Raw genomic sequence first — 13,702 nt, forward strand, 5'->3', positions numbered from 1 at the left:
AAGCAGGCTACCTCCCCGGGGTAAAAAACCCCCTAGGAGAAAAAAACAAAAACCCCGGGTTGTTTAGCCGAGGAAATAAAAATAAAAGTCCTAGGAGGGAAAAACCCTTGGGAGATATACATGTATATACACACATATTAACGGATAAGGAGCTTAAGCAGAGATTAAGCAGAGATTAAGCGGATATTAAGCGGATATTAAGCGGGTCCTGCCGGTGGTCGTTGGTCAGGCATCAGCTGGGCATCACATTGAAGGACGACCAGTAGATCAGAGGTGTGCCGACTTTCACATCTACCGGAACTGGGTCTGTTTGTCCCATTGTCCTCAGGGTCAATGGGACCCAGGGACGAGACAGGGAGAGAAAAACAAAATCATATTAGCGTAGGGGCCGTTCACATGTAATGCAAGTGTCACACAGTGATGTGGTTGAATCAGCTTAGTTTCAGACAGACTAACTATTGCAGCATAATTATATTATCCACAGTTGAGGATTTTGCAAATTGGGGGCCCACTGCGACGGTATATATGGTAACTAAGGGTCACCTTTTGATTTTTAAGAGAAAATGAAACCTGTCGACCCGTTTGACTACGGCCTGTAACCCCACTGTCGTCGTTAATGCAGTTTCAGTGGCAAACGGGTATATATTGAATACTATTTACAAGATCACTAAAAAACGCCAACATCGCAACCTGACCATACGTGTCAACCCGTTTGACTAAGGCTGGAGGCCCCACTGTCGTCGTTAATGCATGTTCAGTGCCAAACGGGTCTGTATGGCATACTATTCGCAATAGAAAGAAAGCGCCAAAATCACAACCCAACCATACGTGCCAACCCGTTTGACTGAGGCTGGAGGCCCCACTGTCGTCGTTAATGCAGGTTCAGTGGCAAACGGGTTTGTATGGCATACTATTCACAAGAACACGAAAGTTCCAAAATCGCAATCCGACTATAGGTTAAGATAAGATTTTTATTTATTTATTTGGTTGATCTGTGTTATGACCGCGAGTGCTTTGTTCCGTACAGATAACTATTTCGAGTTAAGTACTTTTACTAGACAAATTATGCGAATGCTTTGTTGAAGAGAAAAGTTTTAAGTCTAGATTTAAAATTATCGACTGTGTCTGATTCTCGGACATCGGTTGGTAAATCATTCCAGAGCTTAGGGGCTAAGTAGGAAAATGACCTTCCACTTTTAGACACTTTTGATAGTCTAGGGATAATCAAGAGACCAGAATTTTGCGACCGTAGTGTGCGTGATGGATTGTATTCTGATAGTAATTCTCTAAGATATGAGGGTGCTAGGCCATTTAAAGCTTTGTAGGTGATTAGTGATATTTTAAATTGTATGCGATATTTAACTGGTAGCCAGTGTAAAGATGCCAGAATTGGGCTTATGTGGTCATATTTTTTAGATCGAGTAAGTACCCTTGCGGAAGCGTTTTGAACTAGCTGAAGCTTGTTTACTTGATTTGCATGGCATCCCCCGAGTAGCGAGTTACAATAGTCTATTCTAGAGGTCATAAAAGCATGGATAAGCTTCTCTGCGTCAGATGTAGACAGTATATGGCGTATTTTCGAGATATTTCTAAGATGGAAGAATGCTGTGCGGCAGACGTTGGTGATATGACTATCGAAGGATAAGTTGCTGTCGAACATCACACCTAAGTTCCTAACCGTGGAAGATGGCACCACAGTGCAGCCATTTATGTGCAACTTGTAATCTGACATATTATGTTTGTAGCGATTCGGTTCAATAATAAGTATCTCTGTCTTATTGGAGTTCAGCTTAAGAAAGTTATGTGCCATCCAGTCACTAACATCGCTAAGGCAGTCTGTTAGCTTAGAAAACGTGTGTGTTTGCTGGGATGTGAGGAGATGTAAAGCTGGGTATTATCCGCATAGCAGTGAAAACTTATGTTATGTTTCCTGATAATGTCTCCTAGAGGTAACATGTATAACGAGAACAGGATAGGACCTAAAACCGATCCCTGCGGTACACCGTATGTAACCAGGGAGTGATATGACACTTCCTCGTTTACATAAACAAAGTGATAGCGATTGGTTAGATACGACCTAAACCAGGCTAGCGCCTGACCAATGATACCGACATAGTTTTCTAGTCTATTGAGTAAGATTGTATGATCTATTGTGTCAAAGGCTGCACTAAGGTCTAATAATATAAGAATTGAGATTTCACCACGATCGGATGTTAATAGGAGGTCATTTGTAACTCTAAGCAACGCTGTCTCTGTGCTATGGTGGGGCCTGAATCCTGATTGGAACTTTTCATATGTACTATTATTTGTCAAGAATGTGCGTAACTGGCTTGCCACTACCTTTTCTAATATTTTCGAAAGAAAAGGTAGATTTGAGATTGGTCTAAAGTTATTAAGCTCTCCCTGATCAAGCTGCGGTTTTTTAATCAGCGGTTTAATAACTGCTAGTTTGAAAGCTGTTGGAACATATCCTATTTCTAGCGATGAGTTAAAGATATTTAGAACCGGGGTTGACACTACAGGGAATACCTCTTTAAGCAGTTTTGTGGGAACGGGGTCTAATATACAGGATGATGATTTGGATGATGTAACTAGTCTAGAGAGCTCATCTATTGTAGTAGGTTTAAATGAATCAAGATGTTCGTATGGTAGTCTAGTGTTAAGTGAACTAACGGGTTGAGTGGTGGCTGCCTGGGTAGCTACGATGTTTTCCCTTATATACGTAATTTTGTTAGAAAAGAAGTTCATGAAGTCGTTACTATTGTGTTGAAGTTTACTATTGGTTTCTGTTTGTTCTTTATTTCTAGTCAGTTTTGCAACCGTGCTGAAGAGGAAACGAGGGTTATTATGATTCTCATTTATAAGCCTGCTAAGATAGGTAGATCTGGCGGTTTTAATAGCCTGTCTGTATTGTTTAACACTCTCTTTCCATGCTGCACGCCATACCTCTAACTTTGTGCTTCTATAATTTCTTTCCATTTTCCTAGTTGCCTTTTTGAGTGCTGCGGTGTGATGATCATACCATGGAGCTGGCGGTTTTTCTTTGATTCTCTTTATGAGCCACAATACAGCAAAGCGCTCAGGCAGATGGAGGAACAGAAGCCCGAGGAGAAGCCGGAGCCTGGGCGTCGGCTGGGTAGAGGAGCCGGGGTAAGACACCGCAACCATCGGCCTCTGCTGCGTAGAGAAGCTTGCCTGTTCTCTCGCTGTGTGGCTTCTTTATAACATTTCTGCATCAGATAAGGATATGGACGTTCGTTTGGTGAAGGTTTAGAGGCAAGAGAGCAAATTTGCGCGCTTTTGGACATGTTTATTTCACATACGCGTTTGCTTCGGCTTCGACGAGCAAACGCGCTGCGGAGTATATGAGCTTGGACAGACTCGCGCTGTGTGCTTTCGGTTTAAGATTTCCGGATCAGATAAGGATATGAACGTTTGTTTTGTGAATGTTTCTGGTCGCGTGCTTATTTCAAAGACGTGTTTCGGTTTATGAGCACAAGCTCCAAGAGCTGAGGCAGCGCGTCTGTGGAGATATTGTGCAGGGGACGCGTTTGTGTGCAGGATGCATGGTAAAAACGGACGTCTGACTAAAGTAAGTAGTTTCTATTTTCTTTGTTATACTAAGGTGGCATTTATATGCACAATAGCATATCTGAGCGGTGTTTTATATGTCTATATTGTGAGAGCAGTGAGGCTGATATTACACAGATGTAATTACAGTAAACAAGAGACAAAAAGAAAATTGGTAAAACTAAATAAACATTTAAAATGCATACCCTTTTTTAACTACTTGAAAAGACATTTGTACTGCGGATCTGAAACCGCACGTTACTGTTTGAATAAGACTTTGCTACACACCAGGCCAGAGTGTTATTGTGTGTACCACAATGTTACATCACGTTTAAAAGTAAGTCATGATTGGTATCTGTCAGACACAGATTTTTTTGAGCTTTTTCACAGTCTAGGGCATGCCAAAGATTGGTAGAAACATTGGCTTTGATGCATTTTTAGTTTTTGTGCAGCATCAGTTTTTATTTTTTCTCCCTAATCAGTTGTTTTTGGCTGTTTTGCCCCATTGGCTTCCATTATAATGACATTTTTTGATTGCAAACCAATGACACCTTATTATCATGCATTCTTGATTGTTGGCGGTTTATCCTTTTGCTAAGAGGTAAAATTTGTCATATTTACTGTTGATCACCATTAACCCTTTAGTAGGCCTGTGCAAAATACAGAGCTTAATTTCTGGCTTGTACGTTGAGTTATATGGAGTATAACAGCATATTTGTGTGTGTGTGTGTGTGTGTGTGCGTGTGTGTGTGTGTGTGCGTGCGTGCGTGTGTGTGCTTGTTTTACTCACTCTTTCCCATTTTCAGATTGGTACTGATGAACGCTGTAGCCAAAGAAGTCTTCTTGTTTGCCATTAAATGTCAGTGAATGTTCTGTGTCCATGTTAAATGCATATGAACATCTGAACGCTAGAGAGAGAGAGAGAGAGAGAGAGAGAGACAGAGACAGAGTGAGAGAGACTTTTAAACACACTTTTAACACCAAAAGATAAAAAACATAAAGGTTATTACAATTCAGAACTTCACATAAGGGAGAAAGAAGAAAAAATCTTGAACATAATAATCTAAAATAAACATTCCAAATTTCCATTACAGTCAACATCACAAATACATTGATTTATAACACATTTATATTTAGTAGTTTCAAAGTCATTAAAAAGTTTGTAAAAGGTGTGTTAAATTTTAAGACGTGATCTTACTAATCCCATGAGGACTCATTCACGGACTATGTTTCTTTTTGTGATAACCAAATGCCCATTTTGGCTTCTCTGAATAAAATGTTCAACAATACATGAGACTCCTTTTTACTTTTTTGGTATTTAGGCCCATATACAAAACACATGGGTGAAAAATCTACTTCCAGGTTCTGGCACCATTCATCTATTATTTGAAACAACAGTTGTAATATAGCACAATTTAAAAATAAGTGAAAAATTGTTTCTTGTATACCACAGAAAGGACATCCCTCTAACACCTGCAGATCAAGATGTGCTCTGGGTCTGTTAGTAGCTATTATACTGTGCCTTAACCTACAATGAAGATCTGCAGTTCATTTTCAATGGGAGGTTTGTACAAAGTTCTCCAGCTGCCACTGAGGGGAAGCAATAAGTCAAAACACCTCTTGCCATTTAGACTCCTTAACATTTGTGAGCATAAAGATGCAGTTTCTTGACACACAATATGTACAGTGATTTTTTTCCTGTGTTGCTGAAAAATCCTAACTCGGACATCTTAACACATAGTAGCAGTAAAAAACTGCACGCTGAAGGCTCTTCGGAAGATTTTTTTTCCGTAATACTTTTTTGAAGGACTTCAGAATAGTCCAAGAAAAGTCCAGAAAGCCTTATAGAATTCGGCAGACAATCCATCTATTCCAAGTGTACGACCTACAGAAGTCCCATAACAGCAACCGTGAAGGTAAGTTCAGTCTCTAAAATATTTTTGTACTTTGAGGTTAAAACTCATAGTTCCTACAATGATTATCTGATATTTCAGAGGTGTATAAACTAGAATAAAAATCCACAGCGATTTTTACGCATCTCTGTTTGATCAGAGGTGTCCTGTCCATTGCAGTCTTTCAAACAGTACATACATTTTTTATGACCTTTTTATGTTCAAGGTTAAAAAAAGAGGTATAGGAGCATCCATATCTCTTACAGTTAATCTCTTACAGCTCCTTTCACTCTTTTAAAAGTTAGTCTTTTCAGCCCACAGATTTTTAAGGTCATTTGCAATCATATTTTGCTCCACACCAATAATTTCTTTTTCAAACATCCAGTGACTTTTTTTAAACAAAGAGAAGAATGTGATAAATATTGTTGACAGAAGTTCCTTATTTCTACTTTCCTCATTTCCCACCAATGAATGCAATTTAGCAATTCTTTTCACACTTCCAATACTTCCAAAAAAAATTTAATTCTCCCAAGTGACAAATTTATGATCAGACATTGAAATAGAGAGAGAAAAAAAGGATTTATCAATCATCATGATTGTTATGCTTTTCTTTTGTCTTTCCCATCGTCATTCGTTCTTTTCCTGTTAGTTTTCCTTGTCTAATAACAGTTATGTGTTTTTTTAACTGCTGTGAAAGCTCATCAAATGTTCTTGTTTTCCTTGCCCATACAACAGAGGCAACAAACCATTCAAGATCTGGGAAAAAAATAACTACCTCTACACCTGCTTTGCCTTTTGTTTCATCAAAAAAAAAAAAAAAAACAATGAATGTGTCTGCTCAAGCGTATACATATCCTTTTCAGCCATTCTTGCTATATCAGAATTATCAGACTGCTCATCATTTCTTAAAACAACATCAGAACTTCTAAACAGCCCCGAATGTTTTGAGTCAAGCTCCGAATGTAATGATATAAACCATTTTTAAGCATTTTAATTTTACGATTCCTGGACGAAATCATTGTCTTTGATCAAGACACTGAGAACTAAAATTAATTGGCGAATAAAGCCAAATTCGTGCTAAATTATTATTGATTCAGTCAAAAACCGCTCTGCAACCAGAAGCTTTAGTTACCTAGAACTAGATGTTTCCTGAAATATATAAGAATGTAATAGAGATGCATTTCATTATTATTATTATTAGATAAGGACACCTATGTTTTTAAGATTATCTTAAGTACTAAAGAAGAATTTTTCGCCCAAAAATAAAAATCATTAAATTACAATTTAAAAAAAAATATATAAATAAGAAAACACAGAACATGCGCCGTTTTAATTGGTTCTAGGCTAGCTAGAGCGGGTGATCTAGTGATCCCTGTATTTACATAAAACGGTCTGGGCTAAGCCCCGGATGTCCTTCAATGCTGAAAACGCCCATGAGCACTGGTAAAACAATAGCGTACATTTCGTTTGTAAAATACCAACCCATTCTCAACTACACACTGATATCTGGGAGCAGGAAAAAAATATATTCAAATAAGATAATAATTTGCAAATAATAAATAAATATTATTTTCAAATAATAATAATTTGCCGACGTGTGTTATTCATATCAGACAAACACAGTGGAAGTAACTATAAAGTTTACTCTATTGTTATAAAGGTTATAATGATACCTGTTTGAAAGACGAGATGCGCATCTGTCAAGCAGGTATAACAGAGCGTGGCCAGAGACGAACTTGCTCTTAAACAGGAAATTATATATGGAATAATTTGTGCATCTTTTAATAACTGTAAGAATACATTTCCTTTAAATATAAATTTGTCATATAAAGTTTTAAGAGATAATAATGTTTTTTTTTTACTTTCATGTTTAGACTTAGTGCGGTTAACTAGCCTGGGTTTCCCACAGCAAATTTATGCTTGAATTGCATGAAATGTATTCACGTATAACATCATTAGTTCAGTTTAAAAAGTCAATGTTAGTTTGTGTGTGTCGGAGATATGAGTTCTAACCCCCAAACACCACACCCAACACAAAACACATTCAACAACTTACTTTTAATACAGATTGTGTTTTATTTTAACAGAAAAATCGAATTTAACACAAAACGACACATAATGTGTTAAAAATATAACAAATAATAAGTGTAAAAAATTAACACATCCTTACAAACACAAACGAGTATTTTTACAGGTTGATGTGTGTTATTTATTTTGTCTTACCCCAAATCAACAGCAGAGAAACGCTCATGTCCATGCTGCACCGCGGATCTCTTTGTATGGAAGGCCTTTAAAGCAAAAACGTGTTAAAATCACGTGTTAACGCGCACTACGTGTTAATGTGTAAATCACGTGTAATGTGTAAAATGCGTGTTAACACGTAAATGCGTGTTAACGCGTAAGTGCGTGTTAACGCGTATATCACGTGTTAATGCGTCATTTCTTATGCTGGCACTTTAGAAATCATGGACATGGAGCTTTACCACCATCTAGTGGTGTGGCCTAAATACACAGAACAGACAGATAGATAGGATTGTAAATTGAAGTATTTAATCCTAAATGTGTTTTATTTAAAGTAATTAACAATGAATAATGATCATAAATAGGTTACAGCTTGGACCATATATAAAAAATTTTGTATAATTTAATGTTGTTGAAAATGACTTTGTTGGCTTTGTGAATTAGGCAATGGTCCCAATTTCTATTTCCTGTGTTTCTAATGTCTTGTCCTTTTAGCACCTGCCTATGGAAGGAATTATATTCTTAAAAATAGAGGTGTTAAATGATGACACAGCAGTGTCACACAATTCTCATAAACAGTATGGATGATTAATATTGCAAGAAAAAAACTTTACTTTAAACACGACTTAACCACAGGTAACCTAATTATGTTTATGTTCATAACAATTGGTTAATATCAAGATTATAAAAGTAAGTGGAATGTATCTGTAACTATAGCAGGTTTGGCAATTTAAACTTTAATTGCCAGATCAAAACAGTTTAAATGTTGATCTGTTGTTTTTATTTCGTCGTTTTACTATTGACCCTTGAGGTACCCAACCAACAGCCAAAACGGGTTATTAAAACTCAGTTTTATTAACAATAAAAACAAAACAAAGCAGCACATAATGCAAAACAGTAGCATCTATACACAGCTAGACAGGAAAGTTAAAATTGGCCATATAAATGGTTGCAATCACAGCATTACAAAAATGGACGTTCTAATGCCCCCCTAGAGGGTGTAAATGTTCTGAAGTCACAGTTACTTTAACAGGTAAATTTGTTGCTAACAATTTCACACTATAAAATCACATCACACCATCACACTAGTATAAAAAAGAGAAGCTAATATCCATAAAATAGGTGGTAACAAGGACACTATAGGTCAGCCACATCACACAATAAACCAAACCAAAGTGACACACACAATCACAATCTACCACGTTAAGTCACTGATCATCATTTATCACACCAAATAGTAATAAACTGTGGCGAGCAGCCGGGCACTATATTCAAACCTGTCCAATAAGCATACAGTTGCTGGGCAGAAAAAAAAGAATTTATAGTTCAGCCATCACTCACAGCCCGGCCCGCAGTTTGTAATTTATTACGCAGCGCCAGGAAGTCACTGCCGTCTCTCCCTCTCAGTGTCAGTAGGGTTGTACGCACCCCCCGTCAACAGCGCTCACGGCAATCCGAAGCGAAGACTTCACTCGGAACTGCAAGGAGGGGAAAGCGAACCAGTACCGAATTGCGGGTAAAAACCCGTTCACTCACCAGGCAATAGCAAAGTTACTTTCCTCTAGTACAGTGGTTCTCAACTCCAGTCTTCGGGCCTCACCTCCCAGAACATTTTAGATGTCTCCATATATAAAACACCTGATTCAGTTTATCAGCTTGTAAGTGTGTTAATTAAGGTAAAGTTTCAAACATTCTGGAAGGAGCATAATGAGTGGAATCAGGTGTTTCATATAAGGAGACATCTAAAACATTCTGAGAGGGGGGGGCGAGGACTGGAGTTGAGAACCACTGCTCTAGTTCAAGGAGTAGAGTGCGTTGAATAACCCTTAGCTGTCTCCGCCGCATCTAGACAGATGGCAGCCGGCTCGCCATCACTGAGTTCCCAGGGACTGCGTAATCCAAACGCTTCAGGTCTCGTCGGTCTCAATAGGGTCGCTCGGGTCTCCCGTCGACAGTGCTCACTCACGGCAATCCGACGGCGAAAACTTCACCCGAACTGTGTGAACACACCCACATTATGATGTCCTACTTATGAAGTCTTTGGACTATCTGCCATCAATATCTGATTGAACTTAAAGATAGTTCAGCTTGTTTATAAATGCCTTATAAAATTTGTTTTTCACTGGTGTCAATAACATATATCACTAATAATACAGTATATCAATACCACACTATATAATTACAACCAATTTAGCATATGAACAACAGATGGTATAAATTAACTTCTGTACCTCCTAGTCCTCCCCACTGGCACTCTATATGTATGGCCTAATAGAGACAGAGCGCAGCTATGCAAATTTGAAAAACATGCCCACCGGGGGGGAATTCAATCCAACCGTCTCCATTGACTTTGTATTGCGAGAGGCCGCCTCCTTGTCATTTCTGGCTTATAACAAAAAACAGAATAATGACTTAAAGCAGCAGTGTGACAATATATACAGCTAACAAGCCAAAGAACCCATAAATACATTTTTATAAACTGTCGAGCCGTCAAACCCTGTCTTTGAGGAGAAAAAAGTGAATCGCCGACTACGTTTCCCCGTAGTGGATGCAGTTCTACTAATATGAGTACTATGAAAAATTGCCTGTTTCCACTTTTCTGTCTGTAAACGTTCGTTTTTTGAGCTCGACAGCTAATAAAAACTTATTTCTGTGTTCTTTCGCTTGTTAGCTGTACATATTGTCACACAGCAGATTTAAGGCATTATTCTGTTTTTTGTTATAAGCCAGAAATGACAAGGAGGCGGCCTCTCTCAATACAAAGTCAATGGAGACGGTTGGATTGTTTTCCCCCCGGTGGGCGTGGTTTTCAGGTTATGACGCGCTGCTCTCTGTCTCTATGGGAGTATCATCAATGTCATTGTGTAGTGGATGTGGAGAGCAGTTAGTCTTTAAGACATGCTTTTTGAGTTTAATTAATAATCTTATTTTGTCTGAAGGAGGCTCTCTAATACATAACTTTTAAGCTTTTTTTACTTTTTGGCACTAGTTGACTCAGACAAAAGTTCCCATATCAGAAAGTATGTGTCATAGATTAATCTGAGGCCTCCAATGGATTAATCAGACCATTTATTTGTCATAGTAACTAGAACTACTCCGCAGCAGATACTAGATATTATGCAAATGTAATACACTTTTTTTGCTATTTCTTTCTGTGTATTTTTTGATCTATAAGACACTTTGGATGAATGTATATGCTAAATAAATAAATGTAAATGTGATGACTGGAAATAAAGAAGAATGTGCTTTCTTGTTTTCACCTTTAGTTCTCTTCTATCTAATCCTTTTTAAGGAAAAGTAAAAGTGACATAATGACCAATGTATGGAAGACAGACACCCATCAGCTGCTGCTAAATTCATTTATCAGTTACACACCATCAGAAATAATCTACAGCCCTGATCTTATACAGTACTTTTATTTACCCTTTCATGTGCCTCCGTAAATGTAAATTTGTATACTTCAAATATTTATATTTCAAAGACTGTACTGTAAATATCCTCTGATTCTATTTTATTTTATTTTATTTGCAATAGTACTTCATCCATCACCCAGCATCTTAGCTTAATTGCACCTTAATATTTGCTACTATTGTGTTATTGTATGTTTCTTGTTTTGTGTATAATGCTTTGGCAATATTGTAAGTGACACAATCATGCCAATAAAGTTCTTTAAATTGAAATTGAAATTGAAAATTGAATTGGTTACTTGAAATGTGACCTCTGTATTTTAAGGATAAGCCCTGTCTGGGAAACTGCCCCATGGTGTATAATACACACCCAGATGGGTCTTAAAAAGATTGTAAAAGGTAGTGTTTAAAAAAGTAATGGTTTGGTAATGGCTTAGTGTTGAAGTTAATTAAATAATAAAGTTATGAATGAATGTCACAAGCCAGGGGCTGGCTGCTAGTGTTTAAGCCACGCCCCTTCTAAACTTCCACCTCGAGGAGGTCCCCAAAACCAACCCAATGACCAGACAACAACGAGGACAGGTAAGTATAAAATATTCTTTATTTATTTAAATAGTTAAAATGTACGGGGACTTGGGGAAAGGGGAATTAAAACTAAAGTCAGAATCTGTCCTCCAGGGAAGCCACGGCCGAATGGATGACGGAGGGTAGGGGGGGGGGGTTTGCGTCGGGGAACTGGCTCCCGCCTCTGGTTCCCTCTGCCCGTGGCGCGCTCCTCTTCCTTCATGGATGCAGACTAAATAACGGTGAGTGTTGGTATAGACTTTTCCTGTCAGTGTACCTTCATACAGCGCACGGCGGTTCGCCGCCTATTTCCCACAGCTCCTTGCTCGTTGATTCACTCTCTTTCCCTTTTCTCTCTCTCTCCACAGACTCCAGCTGGGACACGGGGGCACAGTGAATCGGTTTCAAGGGTTTCTCTCACCTCCGCGCTGGTTACAGCTCCCGGGTAGGTATGGCTCTCTTCACAGCTCAGTATCTCGGCGCTCACGCTGACTCTCTTTCTCTCCACAGACGACTGCTGGGATACAAGGACACAGTGAATCGGTTTCGAGGGTTTCTCTCACCTCCGCGCTGGTTACAGCTTCTAGGTAGGTATGGCTCTCTCCACAGCTCAATATCTCAGTGTTCACGCTGGCTCTCTTTCTCTCCACAGACGACTGCTGGGATACAAGGACACAGTGAATCGATTCCAAGGTTTTCTCTCACCTCTGTGCTGGTTACAGCTTCTAGGTAGGTATGGCTCTCTCCACAGCTCAATATCTCAGTGTTCACGCTGGCTCTCTTTCTCTCCACAGACGACTGCTGGGATACAAGGACACAGTGAATTGATTCCAAGGTTTTCTCTCACCTCTGTGCTGGTTACAGCTTCTAGGTAGGTATGGCTCTCTCCACAGCTCAATATCTCAGTGTTCACGTTGGCTCTCTTTCTCTCCACAGACGACTGCTGGGATACAGGGACACAGTGAATCGATTTCAAGGTTTTCTCTCACCTCTGCGCTGTTTACAGCTTCTGAGTAGGTATGGCTCTCTTCACAGCTCAGTATCTCGGCACTCACGCTGGCTCTCTTTCTCTGTTAATCAGCAGACAAACCAGGTTATATGGTAGTTTACAGGGTGGCGGGCTTACGCTGGCTGGCTATGCAAATGCGCCGATTGGACAGGGGTTTGCAATGGGACGCCGGGGACCAAGACCCTCTCGGCGAACTCGTTGGTTGACAGAGGGGCGAGAACGTCGCGCCGGCACACCGGGTCGAGCGCTGCCCTTTCCTCGAGACCCATTGGTCGATCGAAAACTGGACCGGGGCGCCCTTTCGTCGAGACCTCGGGCCGGCGGATCTCTTTCGCCTCTACTCTGTGGTGATGAAAAAGACACAGGTAAGGTAACAATAGTAGATGTGATACTCACGCACACCGCCAATCGCACAGTTCTTCACCGCCACTCTGTCTTACTGTTAGACTGAAACACACTACAGCATAATCGTACAGGTGTTCTCTAGCGCCGTTTTTCCTCTTCGTCGTCCCGGGACGAGTGACTGAAGGCGGGGTTATGTCAGACAAGACACAGCACTCTCACTGCAATACACAGCATTACACAGCACCACTTCAAGTGAAAATTTCTACATCCAAAGACTCACCCACCACGCTCAGTGCACACAATAGACACCCGTCTTCTTCCACTTCGCTCTGGGCGAGAATAGGGAGATGGTAGACGGCCTAGTATTTGTTTGTTGTCGTCACTGTAGCTGCTTCCGCACAAGAACCCTTCGGTTCACCCACCACGCTGGTACAGGGGTAGGGCCACTCACTCTCTCTTGAAAACACTCAAAACGATGCACAGGTCAAGTACATACAAAACACCTACTTCAAGGGATTTGGTTACTCACAATTACTGTCTTCCTTCGTCCTAGGTTGACTTCACGCTGTAATAACTCCAGATGCATAGACAGGACGTTTTGCAGCCACCAACACCACTTTTCCACAGGTGTATACTCACAATGGTAAGTTTTCCTCTTCCTTCGTTTCTCTCAT

General features: G+C 39.8%; 2 protein-coding genes across 2 annotated transcripts in view; both read right to left on the reverse strand.

Moving 5' to 3' along the window:
- The window catches only part of LOC129438408 (integrin alpha-L), a 109,588-nt gene extending 101,806 nt beyond the window's left edge, over positions 1-7,782 (reverse strand). Inside the window, exons 1-2 of the mRNA XM_073863010.1 lie at positions 7,686-7,782; positions 4,361-4,478 (exon numbers count right to left, since the gene is read on the reverse strand). Coding sequence (XP_073719111.1) covers positions 4,361-4,478; positions 7,686-7,719 — 152 coding nt within the window. The 5' untranslated portion in view covers positions 7,720-7,782. The remainder of the gene's footprint in view (positions 1-4,360; positions 4,479-7,685) is intronic.
- LOC129438894 (C3a anaphylatoxin chemotactic receptor-like) overlaps positions 1-13,702 on the reverse strand; it is a 391,623-nt gene that overhangs the window by 323,297 nt on the left and 54,624 nt on the right. The gene's annotated exons all lie outside the window — the stretch shown is intronic.

The sequence above is a fragment of the Misgurnus anguillicaudatus genome, chromosome 24, assembly GCF_027580225.2.
Source record: "Misgurnus anguillicaudatus chromosome 24, ASM2758022v2, whole genome shotgun sequence".
NCBI classification, from domain to species: Eukaryota; Metazoa; Chordata; class Actinopteri; order Cypriniformes; family Cobitidae; genus Misgurnus; species Misgurnus anguillicaudatus.